At 45.7% G+C, this 22,500-nt stretch overlaps 1 protein-coding gene and 1 long non-coding RNA gene across 2 annotated transcripts; both read left to right on the top strand.

Annotated features, from left to right (window-relative positions):
• The first annotated feature begins 9,350 nt into the window (after window positions 1-9,350).
• Window positions 9,351-17,049, top strand: LOC146379589 (F-BAR and double SH3 domains protein 2-like). Its single transcript, XM_084941114.1, has 4 exons — window positions 9,351-11,519; window positions 13,497-13,592; window positions 16,537-16,720; window positions 16,805-17,049. The coding sequence occupies exons 1-4, from the start codon at window positions 11,388-11,390 to the stop codon at window positions 17,047-17,049; spliced, it is 657 nt and encodes a 218-aa protein (XP_084797240.1). The 5' UTR covers window positions 9,351-11,387.
• Window positions 17,050-17,251: 202 nt separating this feature from the next.
• On the top strand, window positions 17,252-20,634 carry LOC146379588 (uncharacterized). The gene is made up of 3 exons (XR_014801443.1): window positions 17,252-17,469; window positions 17,557-17,621; window positions 17,703-20,634. It is a non-coding gene; the product is annotated as an uncharacterized LOC146379588 (long non-coding RNA).
• Window positions 20,635-22,500: the final 1,866 nt, after the last annotated feature.

Here is a 22,500-nt window from a genome sequence, read left to right as displayed (position 1 = left end):
GAGGCTCACCAGGACATGCACACCTCACAAGTTGCCGGCTCTCTCGACTCGGTTGAAGACGGGTTTCTTGGAGAAGGGGAGGGCAGTGAGGCACAGTCCCCCGTCCCCCGACGCCCCTCGCGATGCCCCTCCTTCTTCGACTAACCCTCTGCATAGGAGCCGTGAGAGCCAGGAACTTGTGAGTTTTGTATGTCCACTCAGGCATCATTCAAACCTGGTCTGTAGGAAGTTCCTGTCAGAAGGAGGGGGCACCGCGAGGGCGTCGAGGGGCGGAAGGCGGTGCCTTAGTGCCTCCCTCCTTCTGACATTGTAAAGGAACCCTAACTTTATTGTTTTTTTAATAGTAAGATATATATATATATGTATGTATATGTTTTTTGTCCTCAGATGAGGTTTGAAGTGTCTGTGTGGTGCAGCTGGTCTGGTCTGTCTCTGTACAGTCGAGGCTGCACCCACCTATAAAAGGTGGAGGCTCACCAGGACATGCACACCTCACAAGTTCCCGGCTCTCTCGACTCTGTTGGAGACGGGTTTCTTGGAGAAGGCGAGGGCAGTGAGGCACAGTCCACCGTCCCCCGACGCCCCTCGCGATGCCCCTCCTTCTTCGACTAACCCTCTGCATAGGAGCCGTGAGAGCCAGGAACTTGTGAGTTTTGTATGTCCACTCAGGCATCATTCAAACCTGGTCTGTAGGAAGTTCCTGTCAGAAGGAGGGGGCACCGCGAGTGCGTCGAGGGGCGGAAGGCGGTGCCTTAGTGCCTCCCTCCTTCTGACATTGTAAAGGAACCCTAACTTTATTGTTTTTTTAATAGTAATATATATATAAATATGTATGTATATGTTTTTTGTCCTCAGATGAGGTTTGAAGTGTCTGTGTGGTGCAGCTGGTCTGGTCTGTCTCTGTACAGTCGAGGCTGCACCCACCTATAAAAGGTGGAGGCTCACCAGGACATGCACACCTCACAAGTTGCCGGCTCTCTCGACTCGGTTGAAGACGGGTTTCTTGGAGAAGGGGAGGGCAGTGAGGCACAGTCCCCCGTCCCCCGACGCCCCTCGCGATGCCCCTCCTTCTTCGACTAACCCTCTGCATAGGAGCCGTGAGAGCCAGGAACTTGTGAGTTTTGTATGTCCACTCAGGCATCATTCAAACCTGGTCTGTAGGAAGTTCCTGTCAGAAGGAGGGGGCACCGCGAGGGCGTCGAGGGGCGGAAGGCGGTGCCTTAGTGCCTCCCTCCTTCTGACATTGTAAAGGAACCCTAACTTTATTGTTTTTTTAATAGTAAGATATATATATATATGTATGTATATGTTTTTTGTCCTCAGATGAGGTTTGAAGTGTCTGTGTGGTGCAGCTGGTCTGGTCTGTCTCTGTACAGTCGAGGCTGCACCCACCTATAAAATGTGGAGGCTCACCAGGACTGCACACCTCACAAGTTGCCGGCTCTCTCGACTCGGTTGAAGACGGGTTTCTTGGAGAAGGGGAGGGCAGTGAGGCACAGTCCCCCGTCCCCCGACGCCCCTCGCGATGCCCCTCCTTCTTCGACTAACCCTCTGCATAGGAGCCGTGAGAGCCAGGAACTTGTGAGTTTTGTATGTCCACTCAGGCATCATTCAAACCTGGTCTGTAGGAAGTTCCTGTCAGAAGGAGGGGGCACCGCGAGGGCGTCGAGGGGCGGAAGGCGGTGCCTTAGTGCCTCCCTCCTTCTGACATTGTAAAGGAACCCTAACTTTATTGTTTTTTTAATAGTAATATATATATAAATATGTATGTATATGTTTTTTGTCCTCAGATGAGGTTTGAAGTGTCTGTGTGGTGCAGCTGGTCTGGTCTGTCTCTGTACAGTCGAGGCTGCACCCACCTATAAAAGGTGGAGGCTCACCAGGACATGCACACCTCACAAGTTGCCGGCTCTCTCGACTCGGTTGAAGACGGGTTTCTTGGAGAAGGGGAGGGCAGTGAGGCACAGTCCCCCGTCCCCCGACGCCCCTCGCGATGCCCCTCCTTTTTCGACTAACCCTCTGCAGAGGAGCCGTGAGAGCCAGGAACTTGTGAGTTTTGTATGTCCACTCAGGCATCATTCAAACCTGGTCTGTAGGAAGTTCCTGTCAGAAGGAGGGGGCACCGCGAGGGCGTCGAGGGGCGGAAGGCGGTGCCTTAGTGCCTCCCTCCTTCTGACATTGTAAAGGAACCCTAACTTTATTGTTTTTTTAATAGTAAGATATATATATATATGTATGTATATGTTTTTTGTCCTCAGATGAGGTTTGAAGTGTCTGTGTGGTGCAGCTGGTCTGGTCTGTCTCTGTACAGTCGAGGCTGCACCCACCTATAAAAGGTGGAGGCTCACCAGGACATGCACACCTCACAAGTTCCCGGCTCTCTCGACTCGGTTGAAGGTGGGTTTCTTGGAGAAGGGGAGGGCAGTGAGGCACAGTCCCCCGTCCCCCGACGCCCCTCGCGATGCCCCTCCTTCTTCGACTAACCCTCTGCATAGGAGCCGTGAGAGCCAGGAACTTGTGAGTTTTGTATGTCCACTCAGGCATCATTCAAACCTGGTCTGTAGGAAGTTCCTGTCAGAAGGAGGGGGCACCGCGAGGGCGTCGAGGGGCGGAAGGCGGTGCCTTAGTGCCTCCCTCCTTCTGACATTGTAAAGGAACCCTAACTTTATTGTTTTTTTAATAGTAAGATATATATATGTATGTATGTATATGTTTTTTGTCCTCAGATGAGGTTTGAAGTGTCTGTGTGGTGCAGCTGGTCTGGTCTGTCTCTGTACAGTCGAGGCTGCACCCACCTATAAAAGGTGGAGGCTCACCAGGACATGCACACCTCACAAGTTGCCGGCTCTCTCGACTCGGTTGAAGACGGGTTTCTTGGAGAAGGGGAGGGCAGTGAGGCACAGTCCCCCGTCCCCCGACGCCCCTCGCGATGCCCCTCCTTCTTCGACTAACCCTCTGCATAGGAGCCGTGAGAGCCAGGAACTTGTGAGTTTTGTATGTCCACTCAGGCATCATTCAAACCTGGTCTGTAGGAAGTTCCTGTCAGAAGGAGGGGGCACCGCGAGGGCGTCGAGGGGCGGAAGGCGGTGCCTTAGTGCCTCCCTCCTTCTGACATTGTAAAGGAACCCTAACTTTATTATTTTTTTAATAGTAAGATATATATATATATGTATGTATATGTTTTTTGTCCTCAGATGAGGTTTGAAGTGTCTGTGTGGTGCAGCTGGTCTGGTCTGTCTCTGTACAGTCGAGGCTGCACCCACCTATAAAAGGTGGAGGCTCACCAGGACATGCACACCTCACAAGTTCCCGGCTCTCTCGACTCGGTTGAAGACGGGTTTCTTGGAGAAGGGGAGGGCAGTGAGGCACAGTCCCCCGTCCCCCGACGCCCCTCGCGATGCCCCTCCTTCTTCGACTAACTCTTTGCATAGGAGCCGTTAGAGCCAGGAACTTGTGAGTTTTGTATGTCCACTCAGGCATCATTCAAACCTGGTCTGTAGGAAGTTCCTGTCAGAAGGAGGGGGCACCGCGAGGGCGTCGAGGGGCGGAAGGCGGTGCCTTAGTGCCTCCCTCCTTCTGACATTGTAAAGGAACCCTAACTTTATTGTTTTTTTAATAGTAAGATATATATATATATGTATGTATATGTTTTTTGTCCTCAGATGAGGTTTGAAGTGTCTGTGTGGTGCAGCTGGTCTGGTCTGTCTCTGTACAGTCGAGGCTGCACCCACCTATAAAAGGTGGAGGCTCACCAGGACATGCACACCTCACAAGTTGCCGGCTCTCTCGACTCGGTTGAAGACGGGTTTCTTGGAGAAGGGGAGGGCAGTGAGGCACAGTCCCCCGTCCCCCGACGCCCCTCGCGATGCCCCTCCTTTTTCGACTAACCCTCTGCAGAGGAGCCGTCAGAGCCAGGAACTTGTGAGTTTTGTATGTCCACTCAGGCATCATTCAAACCTGGTCTGTAGGAAGTTCCTGTCAGAAGGAGGGGGCACCGCGAGGGCGTCGAGGGGCGGAAGGCGGTGCCTTAGTGCCTCCCTCCTTCTGACATTGTAAAGGAACCCTAACTTTATTGTTTTTTTAATAGTAAGATATATATATATATGTATGTATATGTTTTTTGTCCTCAGATGAGGTTTGAAGTGTCTGTGTGGTGCAGCTGGTCTGGTCTGTCTCTGTACAGTCGAGGCTGCACCCACCTATAAAAGGTGGAGGCTCACCAGGACATGCACACCTCACAAGTTCCCGGCTCTCTCGACTCGGTTGAAGGTGGGTTTCTTGGAGAAGGGGAGGGCAGTGAGGCACAGTCCCCCGTCCCCCGACGCCCCTCGCGATGCCCCTCCTTCTTCGACTAACCCTCTGCATAGGAGCCGTGAGAGCCAGGAACTTGTGAGTTTTGTATGTCCACTCAGGCATCATTCAAACCTGGTCTGTAGGAAGTTCCTGTCAGAAGGAGGGGGCACCGCGAGGGCGTCGAGGGGCGGAAGGCGGTGCCTTAGTGCCTCCCTCCTTCTGACATTGTAAAGGAACCCTAACTTTATTGTTTTTTTAATAGTAAGATATATATATGTATGTATGTATATGTTTTTTGTCCTCAGATGAGGTTTGAAGTGTCTGTGTGGTGCAGCTGGTCTGGTCTGTCTCTGTACAGTCGAGGCTGCACCCACCTATAAAAGGTGGAGGCTCACCAGGACATGCACACCTCACAAGTTGCCGGCTCTCTCGACTCGGTTGAAGACGGGTTTCTTGGAGAAGGGGAGGGCAGTGAGGCAAAGTCCCCCGTCCCCCGACGCCCCTCGCGATGCCCCTCCTTCTTCGACTAACCCTATGCATAGGAGCCGTGAGAGCCAGGAACTTGTGAGTTTTGTATGTCCACTCAGGCATCATTCAAACCTGGTCTGTAGGAAGTTCCTGTCAGAAGGAGGGGGCACCGCGAGGGCGTCGAGGGGCGGAAGGCGGTGCCTTAGTGCCTCCCTCCTTCTGACATTGTAAAGGAACCCTAACTTTATTATTTTTTTAATAGTAAGATATATATATATATGTATGTATATGTTTTTTGTCCTCAGATGAGGTTTGAAGTGTCTGTGTGGTGCAGCTGGTCTGGTCTGTCTCTGTACAGTCGAGGCTGCACCCACCTATAAAAGGTGGAGGCTCACCAGGACATGCACACCTCACAAGTTGCCGGCTCTCTCGACTCGGTTGAAGACGGGTTTCTTGGAGAAGGGGAGGGCAGTGAGGCACAGTCCCCCGTCCCCCGACGCCCCTCGCGATGCCCCTCCTTTTTCGACTAACCCTCTGCAGAGGAGCCGTGAGAGCCAGGAACTTGTGAGTTTTGTATGTCCACTCAGGCATCATTCAAACCTGGTCTGTAGGAAGTTCCTGTCAGAAGGAGGGGGCACCGCGAGGGCGTCGAGGGGCGGAAGGCGGTGCCTTAGTGCCTCCCTCCTTCTGACATTGTAAAGGAACCCTAACTTTATTGTTTTTTTAATAGTAAGATATATATATATATGTATGTATATGTTTTTTGTCCTCAGATGAGGTTTGAAGTGTCTGTGTGGTGCAGCTGGTCTGGTCTGTCTCTGTACAGTCGAGGCTGCACCCACCTATAAAAGGTGGAGGCTCACCAGGACATGCACACCTCACAAGTTCCCGGCTCTCTCGACTCGGTTGAAGGTGGGTTTCTTGGAGAAGGGGAGGGCAGTGAGGCACAGTCCCCCGTCCCCCGACGCCCCTCGCGATGCCCCTCCTTCTTCGACTAACCCTCTGCATAGGAGCCGTGAGAGCCAGGAACTTGTGAGTTTTGTATGTCCACTCAGGCATCATTCAAACCTGGTCTGTAGGAAGTTCCTGTCAGAAGGAGGGGGCACCGCGAGGGCGTCGAGGGGCGGAAGGTGGTGCCTTAGTGCCTCCCTCCTTCTGACATTGTAAAGGAACCCTAACTTTATTGTTTTTTTAATAGTAAGATATATATATATATGTATGTATATGTTTTTTCTCCTCAGATGAGGTTTGAAGTGTCTGTGTGGTGCAGCTGGTCTGGTCTGTCTCTGTACAGTCGAGGCTGCACCCACCTATAAAATGTGGAGGCTCACCAGGACTGCACACCTCACAAGTTGCCGGCTCTCTCGACTCGGTTGAAGACGGGTTTCTTGGAGAAGGGGAGGGCAGTGAGGCACAGTCCCCCGTCCCCCGACGCCCCTTGCGATGCCCCTCCTTTTTCGACTAACCCTCTGCAGAGGAGCCGTGAGAGCCAGGAACTTGTGAGTTTTGTATGTCCACTCAGGCATCATTCAAACCTGGTCTGTAGGAAGTTCCTGTCAGAAGGAGGGGGCACCGCGAGGGCGTCGAGGGGCGGAAGGCGGTGCCTTAGTGCCTCCCTCCTTCTGACATTGTAAAGGAACCCTAACTTTATTGTTTTTTTAATAGTGAGATATATATATATATATGTATGTATATGTTTTTTGTCCTCAGATGAGGTTTGAAGTGTCTGTGTGGTGCAGCTGGTCTGGTCTGTCTCTGTACAGTCGAGGCTGCACCCACCTATAAAATGTGGAGGCTCACCAGGACTGCACACCTCACAAGTTCCCGGCTCTCTCGACTCTGTTGAAGACGGGTTTCTTGGAGAAGGGGAGGGCAGTGAGGCACAGTCCCCCGTCCCCCGACGCCCCTCGCGATGCCCCTCCTTCTTCGACTAACCCTCTGCATAGGAGCCGTGAGAGCCAGGAACTTGTGAGTTTTGTATGTCCACTCAGGCATCATTCAAACCTGGTCTGTAGGAAGTTCCTGTCAGAAGGAGGGGGCACCGCGAGGGCGTCGAGGGGCGGAAGGCGGTGCCTTAGTGCCTCCCTCCTTCTGACATTGTAAAGGAACCCTAACTTTATTGTTTTTTTAATAGTAATATATATATAAATATGTATGTATATGTTTTTTGTCCTCAGATGAGGTTTGAAGTGTCTGTGTGGTGCAGCTGGTCTGGTCTGTCTCTGTACAGTCGAGGCTGCACCCACTTATAAAAGGTGGAGGCTCACCAGGACTGCACACCTCACAAGTTCCCGGCTCTCTCGACTCGGTTGAAGACGGGTTTCTTGGAGAAGGGGAGGGCAGTGAGGCACAGTCCCCCGTCCCCCGACGCCCCTCGCGATGCCCCTCCTTCTTCGACTAACCCTCTGCATAGGAGCCGTGAGAGCCAGGAACTTGTGAGTTTTGTATGTCCACTCAGGCATCATTCAAACCTGGTCTGTAGGAAGTTCCTGTCAGAAGGAGGGGGCACCGCGAGGGCGTCGAGGGGCGGAAGGCGGTGCCTTAGTGCCTCCCTCCTTCTGACATTGTAAAGGAACCCTAACTTTATTATTTTTTTAATAGTAAGATATATATATATATGTATGTATATGTTTTTTGTCCTCAGATGAGGTTTGAAGTGTCTGTGTGGTGCAGCTGGTCTGGTCTGTCTCTGTACAGTCGAGGCTGCACCCACCTATAAAAGGTGGAGGCTCACCAGGACATGCACACCTCACAAGTTCCCGGCTCTCACGACTCGGTTGAAGACGGGTTTCTTGGAGAAGGGGAGAGCAGTGAGGCACAGTCCCCCGTCCCCCGACGCCCCTCGCGATGCCCCTCCTTCTTCGACTAACCCTCTGCATAGGAGCCGTGAGAGCCAGGAACTTGTGAGTTTTGTATGTCCACTCAGGCATCATTTAAACCTGGTCTGTAGGAAGTTCCTGTCAGAAGGAGGGGGCACCGCGAGGGCGTCGAGGGGCGGAAGGCGGTGCCTTAGTGCCTCCCTCCTTCTGACATTGTAAAGGAACCCTAACTTTATTGTTTTTTTAATAGTAAGATATATATATATATGTATGTATATGTTTTTTGTCCTCAGATGAGGTTTGAAGTGTCTGTGTGGTGCAGCTGGTCTGGTCTGTCTCTGTACAGTCGAGGCTGCACCCACCTATAAAAGGTGGAGGCTCACCAGGACATGCACACCTCACAAGTTCCCGGCTTTCTCGACTCGGTTGAAGACGGGTTTCTTGGAGAAGGGGAGGGCAGTGAGGCACAGTCCCCCGTCCCCCGACGCCCCTCGCGATGCCCCTCCTTCTTCGACTAACCCTCTGCATAGGAGCCGTGAGAGCCAGGAACTTGTGAGTTTTGTATGTCCACTAAGGCATCATTCAAACCTGGTCTGTAGGAAGTTCCTGTCAGAAGGAGGGGGCACCGCGAGGGCGTCGAGGGGCGGAAGGCGGTGCCTTAGTGCCTCCCTCCTTCTGACATTGTAAAGGAACCCTAACTTTATTATTTTTTTGATAGTAAGATATATATATATATATATATGTGTGTATGTATGTATGTATGTATATGTTTTTTGTCCTCAGATGAGGTTTGAAGTGTCTGTGTGGTGCAGCTGGTCTGGTCTGTCTCTGTACAGTCGAGGCTGCACCCACTTATAAAAGGTGGAGGCTCACCAGGACTGCACACCTCACAAGTTCCCGGCTCTCTCGACTCGGTTGAAGACGGGTTTCTTGGAGAAGGGGAGGGCAGTGAGGCACAGTCCCCCGTCCCCCGACGCCCCTCGCGATGCCCCTCCTTCTTCGACTAACCCTCTGCAGAGGAGCCGTGAGAGCCAGGAACTTGTGAGTTTTGTATGTCCACTCAGGCATCATTCAAACCTGGTCTGTAGGAAGTTCCTGTCAGAAGGAGGGGGCACCGCGAGGGCGTCGAGGGGCGGAAGGCGGTGCCTTAGTGCCTCCCTCCTTCTGACATTGTAAAGGAACCCTAACTTTATTATTTTTTTTAATAGTAAGATATATATATATATATATATGTGTGTATGTATGTATGTATGTATGTATATGTTTTTTTTCCTCAGATGAGGTTTGAAGTGTCTGTGTGGTGCAGCTGGTCTGGTCTGTCTCTGTACAGTCGAGGCTGCACCCACCTATAAAAGGTGGAGGCTCACCAGGACATGCACACCTCACAAGTTCCCGGCTCTCTCGACTCGGTTGAAGACGGGTTTCTTGGAGAAGGGGAGGGCAGTGAGGCACAGTCCCCCGTCCCCCGACGCCCCTCGCGATGCCCCTCCTTCTTCGACTAACCCTCTGAATAGGAGCCGTGAGAGCCAGGAACTTGTGAGTTTTGTATGTCCACTCAGGCATCATTCAAACCTGGTCTGTAGGAAGTTCCTGTCAGAAGGAGGGGGCACCGCGAGGGCGTCGAGGGGCGGAAGGCGGTGCCTTAGTGCCTCCCTCCTTCTGACATTGTAAAGGAACCCTAACTTTATTATTTTTTTAATAGTAAGATATATATATATATATATATATATATATATATATATATATGTGTGTGTGTGTGTATGTATGTATGTATGTATGTATGTATGTATGTATATGTTTTTTGTCCTCAGATGAGGTTTGAAGTGTCTGTGTGGTGCAGCTGGTCTGGTCTGTCTCTGTACAGTCGAGGCTGCACCCACCTATAAAAGGTGGAGGCTCACCAGGACATGCACACCTCACAAGTTCCCGGCTCTCTCGACTCGGTTGAAGGCGGGTTTCTTGGAGAAGGGGAGGGCAGTGAGGCACAGTCCCCCGTCCCCCGACGCCCCTCGCGATGCCCCTCCTTCTTCGACTAACCCTCTGCAGAGGAGCCGTGAGAGCCAGGAACTTGTGAGTTTTGTATGTCCACTCAGGCATCATTCAAACCTGGTCTGTAGGAAGTTCCTGTCAGAAGGAGGATGGACAGTGAACATTTTAAGCCCACTCGGCAGCGACAGATGGCCACCCCTTCCTGAGCCTGGTTCTGTCGGAGGTTTCTCCCTGTTAAAAGGGAGTTTTTCCTCCCCACCGTCGCCAAGTGCTTGCTCATAGGGGATTTTTTGGGCTTTTTTTTAAAACCAACCGCTGATAAGTTCACTGGCATCAAGTTTAGGACTCTGCAAATATTTAAATGGATAATTTGTCATCAAGTGAGGAATGATCCATTTAAATCATATTTGAGAGTCACATATATTTGTATATAAATATGATTTGTTGGACAATAAGGCCAATCACAGACTAATTTGGACCATTGGGAAAAATTTAATCAATAAAAAAAATTGTATAAAATGCATGTGTCATTGTTTCATATTGATTTCAAATAACATACCATTTGATTTCAACATATTTTTGTTACACTTGCAGTGGTGTTATTTTGTTATGATCCTGTTCATTTTAAATAGAAATAGAAATGTAAATCATCTAAATAGAAATGGAAAACTAGAAAAATTTAAAATATAGCTTTACTAATCTGAAAGTTATTTGTCATTGGAGCCATCATTCCCACAGTGGAAACACATTATTTCATATTATGTTGTAGTTAAAAGTATCAAATTTAATAATGTCTATTTTTAGTTTACTTTGTTAATAAACACATTTTTTAGTATTTTAGAAACACTAACATCATACATATCCAAATATGAAGCAATGTTTTAACTCCCATTTACATACAGACCTGTGGCCAACTTTATAAACCATTTTGAATTTTTTCCAGCTGAGGCGTTCAAAATAGATATACTTTTGATTGTCACAGTGTTATTTGGCCAGCTGCCTGCCTAATATAACATAACATCACCACAATATTTTACATTAAATGAGGAAATGTATCTTTGTTTCCTCAGCTAAGACTGCTTGGCTGCTGTAGCTTGTGTTTATGTTGAGAGTGACATCTGATTTAAAAGCAAGAAGCAAAAGCCACTGAGCACCATCAGTCAGCACCGAGGCAATGCTACAAATTTAAGGAACGAAGGTCAATTCTTTGTGTGTGTACATGCACAGAGCACATGTGCACACGGTTGTGCAGATTAACTCACAGATGTATATGACAACTCACGTTTGTGGCATTGACATTGTTTTCCAATCTTAAATGTAATACATACATTTCCGTCATTGGCCATAATTCTTGCAAGGAAGGGACTCAAAGGTCACAAGTTATTAAATAAAATTCATTAAACACACCATTAAAAGAAGTTCACTATTCACTCCTTAAACATCATAGCTAGCAGCAGTTATTTATATCTATGAAAGAGAGAGCTTAATTGTTTGATTAAGCTTGATTGGAATGTCAGCTCCACACTGTGGCTGGTTGATTAAATAAGTTGGGGGAGCAAAAGTAAAATGAGCTACTTGTGGGATACTATTTAACTTGGCTTGGCTTGGCTTGGGTAAGCTGCTCATTTTATGCTCATTTTACTTTTCAGATGGTGTCAAGCCTGGCAGTTTGGTGTAATTTTTAGCCTAGTAATTCATAGTAATATATTTCTCACACACAACCTCAACCTCTGCCTCTCCATGTGAGCAGAGACGCAGCAGCATCTTCTTTCTACAGGAAGCCTGATTAAAATGTGAGGCATTGATACGGTGTACAAGATGAAAGAATATAAAACTGATATTACTAAACCTGATTTCCTTCCATCTATTTTCTGCTGCTTATCTGAGTCCGGTCATGATGCCCAGACGTCCCCCTCCCCAGCCACCTACTCCTGCTCTTCCTGGAGAACAGTGAGCCGCCACTCTGGTGCCTTTCGGTGTAAACGAGTAGCTTTCCAAATAACTCAGCTCTTCATCATGTTTCTAAGGCTGTCATGGTCGGACAGTCCTTCCCGGGGAGACCTGCCTGTGTGTGTATGTGTGTGCTTCTCTCTCTCTCCTCCTCCACCCAGTGGCTGACACACCTGCACCTAATTTGCCACCCAGCTGTCACTGATCATCCTTCGTTGTGGGCTGAGGTATTTAACTGTGTGTCCAGATGGCAGTCGACGCTGGATTGTACTCGAAGCTCGGTAGTAAAGAGTGTTTTGTGACTTGCAGCTTAGCTTTAGCCGGCTAGCTTCCTCACCTGTGGTTTTTGCTCGTTTATAGGAGGAAGAGATACAGAGCTGGAGGTTGGAGAGAAGGAGCCCGTGGATTAAGCTATTGGAGGAGAACACACACTCTGAGAATCACTTTGGAAACTCACCTGCGCACCACTGGGAGTTTGGAGAAGATCACTCTTTGACTTTGCACTTCACTTTATGTTTTGAAACTGTGTTTGGGCACTGTAAATAAACGCACTGTGTACTTTGCATCCTGAGCTCCGCGACTGAGTCCGTACTTTCCCATTACCCGTGACAAAGGCAGAGCTCAGACATCCTTCAGAAGATGCTCATTTGTGTCAGATTTTAGCCATAGGTAAAGGTATGACTGTAGACTGACGGGTAAATCAACAGGGATCAATACCCTGCTCCTCTTTTTTCCAATACAAGTTCCTCTATCAAATCATTTTTTGACACTTGAGTCAGCAGTCCAAGCAGAGATGTCCAGAAGTTCCTTTTCCCACTTAAGTGGTATTTATGGTCACACAAATGCGTCTGACAACAGACAGGCAGCGAATACTGGGATACCACGGCGAGCCGGCCGAGATGCATAATGTGTCCCAATGTGTCCAGTGTGTGTTTGGTCTGCCCTTACCAGCTCGTCTAGGAGACATCCTGGAGGCCTCCTATTTCAGATGCCAGTCAAACCACCTGCACTGGCTCCTTTCCTTTCTGTGAATGATCACAGTTGAGGAGGAGAAGCTATGCTGTCCCCTGGTATGGTCTCCCCAAGGCAACTGGTTCTTGATGAGGGGCCAAACTTAAGTACAATTCAAAAGACCAAAGTTACTAGCCTGGGACCAGTACTGGGGAGGTTTCTTGTTTTTCCAGAACAGCTGATAGCTGTGCCCCATGAGTTCAGCTTAAAATATCCACACAGGTACTTCGTCCTCCCTCGGGTGGGCAGAGAGCTTTGTGGTCCAGGTGGTGGTCCAGTCCCCGGCTGCTTTAGCTGGCTTTAGAAAAAACCTGAAATTAGAATTAAAACTCTTTGTACCTTCACCTGTGTTACTTACAGTGATATCTTATGTCATTTGTTAACTGTCTCTTTAAGCTTTCAGCAGCTGGAGGGTGAGCGTTTGTTAAAAATAGTCTGTGTGAAAATAGGCAGGCGGTGAACTCGAGCCTGTGATACGTTTTTAATGTCAGGCTGTGACCACAAACACCAGAGTGGTCATCAGCATTCAGATCAGCTGGTAGTAACCAGAAACGGCTTTATGGTCATTCTCTTAATTGTTATTGCCGTTTTCTTTTATTTGACTTGTGTAAAATAATAAAAAGCTGATTTGGGTTCATTTCATAAGCAAATCAAATAACTTAATACAACAGAAATAAACTGACAGAGTAATGGAAAATAAAAAATTATAAATGTGGCCCTAAGCTACACGGATCACTGGCCACAATTCATTCAGCTGGAGGTCTTTTTTTTTTTTTTTAAAGTTAATTTTAAATAGAAATAAATGTGGGCAAGAAATTAAAACTAAATAGGGAGCAAGCCTGAACCCTAAAGGCTTTACTAAGTGTTAATTATGCAGGTTTAGACATGGGCTGATTTGTAAGCTTGTGATAAACCTTAAATAAGTATATATGTATATTTTTGTCTGTTCCCTTGAAACGCATGCAGGTTCTGCAGGAGTTTCACCAGCAGCTGTTTGTGCAGAAGAACATGGCGTTCCAGCAAGCACCAGACTTCATGTTCCAGCCTGTCGACTCAGACACGGTAAATACTGATGTTTTTCTCTTTTTATTCATTATTAAATGCATAAAATATCACATGCGATTGCTTTTAGTGATTATTGGGGAAAATAAACTCGTATTTATTACGCATGGAATGAAATCCCCAACCTTAAAAATTTAGAACTTAACATGATTTCTCTAAAATGTTCAAGTAAAACTTGAAGAATAATTTTTGAAACTATTAAAATCCAAATCTCAAAGTGTTTGGGTTGCTTTTAATACAAATTTTGTAGCATAAAATAAGGTACGTGTTTGACTAATTTAGTTGGCAGGAGGTGTTGATCAGTTTACTGGAAAATCAATTTCTACAGAAAGGTGAAGTGAAAATGTGGATCCTTCAGGTTTGAACTGCACAGGTTGGAAACCACAGATAAAATGCTGTAATGAAAACAGATCAGAGGAGATTGTTGAGAAGTGGAACAAAGCTCAACAGATGACAGATTCATTTGTTTAGACAACAATCAATACAAAATCAGACGAGTGGAACAAGCAGCTCACGGGCATCCTGAAAGCTGAGCTGGCCGGGCCACGTGGCCACAAAAGCCCGGACTGGACTGGGCTCAGGACCTTGATGCTCAAAGCGGCTTTAGGCAGAGCAGATCCACCATTTTGGTCCAGAGTTAAACATCTCAACAATACCAGATGCAGAAAAGATTTTTTGTTTTTAGACATTCATGATCACTGGATTATGAAGCTTGAGAAGCTGGGGGATGACTTTTCCTCTAAATTGATACACAAGCAGGAAAAAATGTTCAATTTTTTCTAATTTTCTAAAAATTTGTAAGTAACAGACAAAGTAGCTCCATTGTTTGAGTGTCAATAATCTGTCTGCACTGAAATAAACGACTAATTTAAATAGATTTTAATCACAAAAGTGCTGCACACACATTATGGAACAGTCTGGGTAAGAAGTCAAAGCAGGAAACATAATAAGTCCTGCGTGATTGGTCTTTATCTTTGTTAGTCTGAACTATGAGCCTGAAGGCAGAACAGTGAACTCTTGACTTTGTACTGTACTCCTCGCCCTGCACAGGAACTTAGATTATTTCCCATTTTTAGTTTTTATTTACAGATGTGTCGTCTCATTTCCTCACCGTGGGACTATTTCCAGCTCGTGTTTGTTCCGACTTTATCAGACTGTTTATCTTCCTAAATAAATGCACGACCTCTACTTTTAATTTGCACTTCAGTACACACACACACACACACACACACACACACATACATATATATATATATATATTTATATACACACACACCTTTTAAAAAGCATATCTTAACTAGTCGCTGTCCTAAACACAGAGGAATATCTGCACAATATAATGACATTTTCCATTTTTATTGTTAATGCACACCACGCACTTATTCCTCTGAACTTCACACTTCCAGGAAGTGTAAACAGATAAACGCGTGCTTTAAAGATTGTCTCAGCTCATTGTCCTCACTGCTAAATGACCTGTGATTATAAGACAAGATACAGACACAGTAATCTGGAAAAGACTGTCACTGTTTTCCATTTACTTTTGCTTCCAAGCTCTCGTTTTGTCTTGTGCTTTAAATCAAAGAGTTTCGCCTCGTTTTAGAAGTCCAAACACTTGTTGTTTATTCATCTTGAGCCATAAGGTTATGAAAAGAGACATAGTATCTGCAGTCTTCTTTATCTGTGATTACCTGGTCTATTTCAGTCATTTTAGAGGCCATCAAAATCCATCCGGCAGCATCAGGCAAAATCTACCTAACTGATATCTGACAGATGCCAGCTAGAAGATGATCCTGGTATAAATATGGAGAAGTTTCATTTGCACTCACTTGGTAGCACACATGTTAAGAGCTTTGAGAGTTTTACTCAAAATGCTGTATTCGCCGGTGAATTAATAGAAAACACACAAAACATCCGGCAGCACCGATGTTTGCTTCTGTTTCTCCACATCATAGAGATTAAATTGGTGCAGGATTGCTGTTTGAAACTACTTGAAACAACTCAAAGTTGATTAAAGGAAACAAGATTTTGGCTTTAGATTGTGGCATGTGGGTTAAAGTTGATTATTTGCAGTTTTTTTGTTTGTTTGTTTTTTACCAGAGCTTTAATGTGTTTTTCCAGCCCTGTTAATTTCACATAGATATCTCCTGTACTTATAAAATTATGAATCTTCAAAAGCGCAGTTGAAAAAGTTTTACATTTCAACCCACCACTATGCACTTTCTGCGCCTATAATTCCTAAAAATGTACTAAAGTTATTACACATATATATTCAGCTGATTGTAACGGGGTCATGTGGGGTCATGTGTGTGTGGAATGACCCAGGATTTTTAGTTTATAAAACACCCGCAGGTCTGAACCTCCCTTTCTACATGATAGCCCTGTGCAACAGGTCATGTAACATGTAACAGGCCTTTAAAGTTAGGTAAGAAGTTTACAGAAAATCAAATGCTGCTGTTCACCTCATGATTGCCACAATATGGCTGGTGAAATGATGCTGCTGAGATAACTTTCCAGAGTTGCTAAATTCTTCCTTCCTTCCTTCTTTGCTTCCCTCCGACTGTTTTGCATCTGTTACGCTCTCAGCTTTATGGATTTCTCAGTTCAACTTGACTGCCTGGATTGTTTTTCAGTGCCAGTTCAGGTCTGAAACCTCTGCTGTGGTCAAAATCTGCCCTGGGAGCTGCACTTTAGGTGACAAAAGTAAATATGCGTATATAAAATACACATCCTAAACTCCTTTACGAGTCCCATTGCTGACATGGGTGCAATTCAGGTGCAATATTTTATGTATATTTACTTAGGTGATTATCTTTTCATACAGATATAGTGTTTTAATGGGGTATTTATTTTAATGAATATAATCATACATAAAAATGTGAGCAATATCATTTATATAGATCTGTTTTAGTGCTGTGATGGCTGTGTGCATTGTCTGTGTTTCCAGGCCAGAAACCGTAGCGGACAGGTGGGCTACGTCCCAGAGAAATACCTGCAGCTGCCCTCCTCCAACAGCCTGCTGAGCATGCTGCAGTCGCTGGCCGCGCTGGACGCCCGATCCCATTCCTCCAGCAACTCCACCGAACCTGAAACCGAACTCCCAACCGGCTCCGTCAACGGAGACTCCAGTGGTGAGATCCGCCTCCACCAGATAATATCGGAGTTTTGATTTCCTGCTTTGTTTAATACCCTCGTTGCCACTGTCTGTGTTGCAGTTTCATTCGCAAAGGCTTTGTACGACTACGCGGGACAAACGGAAGATGAGCTGTCGTACCCAGAAGGCGCCATCATCCGCATCCTGAGCAGAGAGACCCACGAGAACGATGGCTTCTGGGAGGGCGAGTTTAACGGCGTTGTTGGTGTGTTCCCCGCAGTTCTTGCGGAGGATCTCACCGTGACCAGCGAGAATGGGAGATGGGCAAAGAGACGGCAGCGCACAGGTAGGCTCACGCTGACTTAAATTTCATGTTCTACACAATTAAAGTTCTTCTGGTTGAACGCACACACACTGTGTCCCCCCCTGGATCAGCTGCCTCTACATCAGCGCAGTACAAATCTACTGTAGCAACTTATTTGTGACACTAAGTCCTGTGTTGTTAAATAATTTATTTCTTTTTATTTTATATAAAATATTAAAGTTTGCACACCTGTCCACTGTTTGTGTTGAAGGCTTCCCCGTCCACACTCTCTCAGTGCGACCGCTCCCCTCGTGGTCCCTTCCAGCCGGGACCTCTCCACAGCAGCCCCCTTCAGACCCCCACCGTGTCCTCTCCAGTGTCGAGTCCCTGCAGCGCCACAGCCTCTCCCATTGGCCGACCACCCTCCTACCACAACGGACACCACAGACCGCCGCCGGCTCCACACAAAAGCCCCTTTCACAGTAAGAATCTCTGGTTTGTCTGTGAGTGGTTATCTGTAAGAAAAAAGGCCGGTGTGAATAATAATCTGCCTCCTCTGCCCTCTTCAGGTCCAGCACAAAGCTCCCCCCAACCCCCCAAATACCCGGAGAGCGGCGGTGGCACCATCCGACCCGTGAGTAAAACCTTCTGTGGTGACGTAAATGACAGCAGACTTTTTTATCTTCATTTTAACTGAGCCGGTGGATTTTTACAGGTACGTGCCGCACCTCCGCCCCCGAAGCAGCATCCTCGTGGGCAGGTGAAGCGGCGAGAGGAGGTTGAGATCACACTGGTGTGAAGGCGGCACCCCCTCGAGCAGGGACTCGTAAAAACACTCCCAAAGGAAACCCAAGGAAACTTAAAAACTCCTGAAGACGCCTGGAGACGGAAGAAGCCCCCCCCCACTCGGAGAAGGAACACCGCTGCGCCTTTTTCTTTTAACTTCCCGTTCAGTGTTCTCGTTTCTCAACACTACTTTACCCAGAGTTTGTACAAGGCTTCATTCTCACCCCCGAACGGTTAATAAGGTGATAACGAGCAAAAGAAGTTGATAGAAAAGTTAGCATCATTTTATCCGTTAGTAAAAATCAGTGTGTTTGGACTCGCTGGCTGATATTTTAGGGAGTCGAGCTCATTCGTTCCCTTGCAGAGAGCTCAGTGTGGTATCATTCATCAGTTCGAGCGGCCAGTTTGGTTCTAAAGAACATGCAGCTGACTGAATGAGGCGTTTCATGATATTTAACGCACCGACAGCATAAAACAGAGTCGTTAGCTGATGAGCAGACCCTGGATTTTCTGTTGTTTGAGACTCGGTCATAGCAGCGTTTCATGTTAAAGTAAAACATGTTAGACTGGACTGACCTTGACCTTTGAGAGGTCAAACTGAAGGAAGCGTTTGTGTTTTACCTTCATTTTTCTGTTTATGAACAAAGACACGAGTCTGCAGAACATATCGTCGATCAGGCCTGTGTTCCCTAGATTTAGACACATTTCACACCCCTTCAGTGAGTCTTGATGATTTCAGCTGTGTTCTGAAATGAGAAACTGAACCCTTGAACACATCAGGGAACTGTTCACAGAGGTCCCAGAGACCTCTATAGGACCAGAAGTCTTTTACAGACGCAGGGGTCGCCCCCTGGTGGCCTGTAAATAGAGTACAGGGTTTTTTTTGTTTCTTCACTTTTCCAACCTGGCAGCTGTGTCAATGTTCTGATGTCTGTGGTCCTTTTTGGCAGTGACGTCATTCCCGAGTTTGTGCATTCCAGCAGGAAAGTCAGAAAAGCAAAGTAAGATGGGATTTATTTTAGCTGCAGCACGTTCATTGATAGAATGTGGTAAGTGCTTAGCGTGTGGCTTATATCATGAGTCACAAATACAGGTGAGTGACAGAGCAGATTATGTTTATGTTCTCTGTCACCATCTTGGATTGTTGAGGCTGCTCTGACTTTCCAAGAAGGAAATACTAGTTGAGGGGGAGTTCCAGATGAAAATTACTACTGGGAGCTCAGGAATTCCCGACTTCCGACTCAATCTGGAATGCACCGTAAGCCAAGGGCCAACAAGACAACAGCAGATATTTTGACGTCGCCCCCTGGTGACAGGACAAGGTTACAGCACCATTGTACAACCACACCGCTGCCTTCAGTGACCTTGCTTTTTAGGTGTAACCACTTTTCTGTATCTCTGTTGACACTTAATCGCAAAAAAAAATGTTGTTTGAAGTCAAAATACAAAGAAATTGTGAGCAGTAATGGGCAAAAATAGTCTGATAATCGCTAATCACATCATCAGCAAACCATAAATCAATTTTCTGTTTTCACCTGAGCGATCTTTAGGCTGCCCGTGCTCCACACGGGTATTGCGCATGTTTTCACTTCTTTTTTGGCTTCATTAGTCGATTATGTTTAAGATAAACTGCCTCCTGGCTCCGGTTTCACATTAAAGTCTCTGCAAGAAAACAGATAAGTTCTTCCTTCAGCTCGTCGGAAAACATCACTTCTAACTGATCGTGTTATGGATGCCTTAGCTGCAGAATTTCTCCTCGTTTATGGATTGAAGAAAGAATTTTTTATGTTATAGTTATGATTTCGCCCCCGTTGTGTCTCACGTCGTAGCTCTTTGTTACCACCATCAGATTCACGTCTATGCAACAGAGCTGCACTTGTGAGCAAACCAAAAGTCTCCAAAAGAGGCTGGTCCTCTCCGCCGACACACGTGACCGCTCGCGGTTACACAAACAAGGGAAAAGTGGCAATTTTTACCTGTGATTGTTTTGGATCCCTTATCTTTTTTTCCCCTTCTAATGTTTAGGAAAAGTTTAAAGTGGGAAACATAGCACGTAAACACACAAACACACAGTCTAACTCTTTTGTTTTTATGTTGCATAATACAGAAAAGGAGGACAGTTTACACTGAGCATGTGCAGTTTAAAGATGCCTTTTATTTTTAAGGAGGAAACCATCCTGAGCTGCTAGCTGTCCAGTTTAAAATCTATAGTGAAACACTTTCTGATGTCTTCTTATTCCTTTTCAGTATTGTGGATGTTTTGTTCAATATTTCCTGTTTGATGTTTGTTTACCAGCCGTATTGGTATCAATACTTCCTGTTATTTAGCCGTAAATAGCCATTGTAGTGTCTTTGATTGAGATATGACTTATCGATCGTATTGATAGTTTACGGAGAGCTTAGAGATGGATATCTGTGCAAGTAATGGCACAGCTTTTTTCCCCTTTTTTGTTTTTAGAATTAGGATTTTAAGAAAACAAAAACAATTAAACTGTAGCTGAATCTGATCAGAGGAAAAGAGGTATCCGTCAGCCGTGACGCTGCGTTCTCGTTGATCTCCTTGAGATCTGAATGACATCAAACTTATTTTTGAAGTTTGCATTTACCCTGTTGTATTAAAAGAATAACTAAAGTTTCTTTTCCATTCCAGAATTTTTTGTTAACCTGTTTACTGGTCTTGATTATGCATCAAGTCAGAATCTGAAATTCATTTTTTTTAAAAAGGACGTAAAAACTCCCACGTTTTACAGCGTCGGCTATGCGGAGGCTGCCAGGCGTCGTATTTACACACCCATGGATGTTTAACTGTATTTATTGTGTACAAATAAATGTGAAATAAAGATAGCTTAAATGGAACAAGACTCTGTTTTAACTCTTAATTCCTGCATCCACCTGTTTAAAATATATTATTTTAAAATAATGTGTTACATGACTACACAGAAGGATGTTTCAGCTCAGTATATAGCAAATATAAATAATTCTTAATTTTAAAATAAACATTAATCTGATTATTAAAAAAATTATTGGACAAAAAGTACATGGAAAAAAGAACTCTGTGAAATAGAAAAAATAAAGTTCAATATCTTGAAAATCAAATAGAATACAAGCTTTGTTTTCTTCTTTGTTTTCTGTATTTATCTGTTTGTATAAGACAAACAGTTTATCATAAGTAACTGAAAGTCTTTCGGCTCTTTGAAGAAAAACTGATGGGATCCAACAAATAAACATAACTAAAAACTGCAGCCTCAAAAGTAAAACTCATTTGTTGCTGATAACGAACGCAAATCCAAAGTGTTGTTGTTCCCACCCCAGAGCAGCAGGTGGCAGCAGCACGATACAAAGGAACTGTACTGTACTGGGATTTGTGTTCGTTTATTTTATTTTTTTCCAAAAAAAGAAGCCGTTTTTAACGTAAACTGTTGATTAAAGAGTTTTTTGTTGCAGTTTGACCTTCAGCTGAACTTAATGTTGGGTTTCTATTGATTTTAGAGAAGCTATTCGCTGAGAGGTTGTCATAATTCATGCATGAAAGGGTTAAAACTTATCCTTTGTTTCATTTTTTAGTGAAACTCTGGTAGAGTATCTTTGAAACGGATAATTCAGCATATACTAAAAAATAAAAGCGTTTTCTTACAGTATATTTGTGTGTATTTTATTTTGCAATATTTCTAATTACCACACTTAAAAGTGAACAGCCTGTAATGCTGTCATGACTCATCACTCAGATGCGTTTTCGTTTGAAAACGCATCTTTTTCTCTCCGTTTTAGCCTTCCGTCCACACTGAGACAGCGTTTTCGGTCAAGGAAAACGCAGCGTTTTGAAAACGCTCTCCAAAGCGTATACATTTGACGCCGTTTTCGCGTAGCATTGTGGAAAGCGAACTGGAGCCTTTTTAAAAACAATGATTATGTAGTGGGTCAGGGCTGCTCGGGGTTCTGTTTGTACAGTTATGTTTTGTTTATGTTGCCATAGTGACAGGTGACGCCCTCTCGCTGCGACGGTGTGTCCTTCCGGGGTCAGAGGGCGCCCTGTGTTGTTGTTGTTGTTGCCGCGCTAAGCAGTTAGCTAGCGGCGGTGTTCTTCTGCAAATGTGAATAAACGGCTGTGCTCCCTGGCTAGCTCACGGGAAGCAAGACCAAACGATACCTCCGTCTCCTCCTTGTCTGAGCTCGCCACAATACATTGTAGACTACGTCCACACGTACACGGGTATTTCTGAAAACTGAGATTTTTCGGTTTTTTTTTTAAAAATCCCATCCACACCTCAACACCAAAAACGAAGGAAAATGCTGCCAGGAGCATGCCAAAGCAACAGGTGGCGATATATTCCTAACGTGTAGAAATGTTGGCCAATCAGATGTCTAGACGCCTGGGTGGGAAAGAGTAAACAAAGATGGCGGCGCAAAGAAGCAGAAGTGAGTCCTATGTGTGGAGGGACAGTAACTGTCTGTGTATGTAAGCATTTAAACACCACAGAGAGTAAAATTAACAGTATTTTGTCTAAGTCCGCCATTGTAGAAATTAATTTCACCGAAACAATAACTTGGCGCACAGTGTGACATCAAAAAAGGCGCACACCTTTGACCCTGGGTTTTCTCCGTTTTCCTTGTCCATAGTAAAGGCAAAAACGGAGTTCTTGAAAATCTCCACCCAGGCAGGAATTTTTAAAACTCTCCGTTTTCAGTGGCCGAAACGTGTGGACGAAAGGTACAAACGCATAGAAAAA

This window comes from Perissodus microlepis, chromosome 10 (genome assembly GCF_051167445.1).
Source record: "Perissodus microlepis isolate ML-2025 ecotype Zambia chromosome 10, ASM5116744v1, whole genome shotgun sequence".
Lineage (NCBI taxonomy): Eukaryota > Metazoa > Chordata > Actinopteri > Cichliformes > Cichlidae > Perissodus > Perissodus microlepis.
The sequence above is the reverse complement of the archived record's forward strand: the minus strand, read 5'-3'. Positions and strand labels throughout refer to the sequence as shown.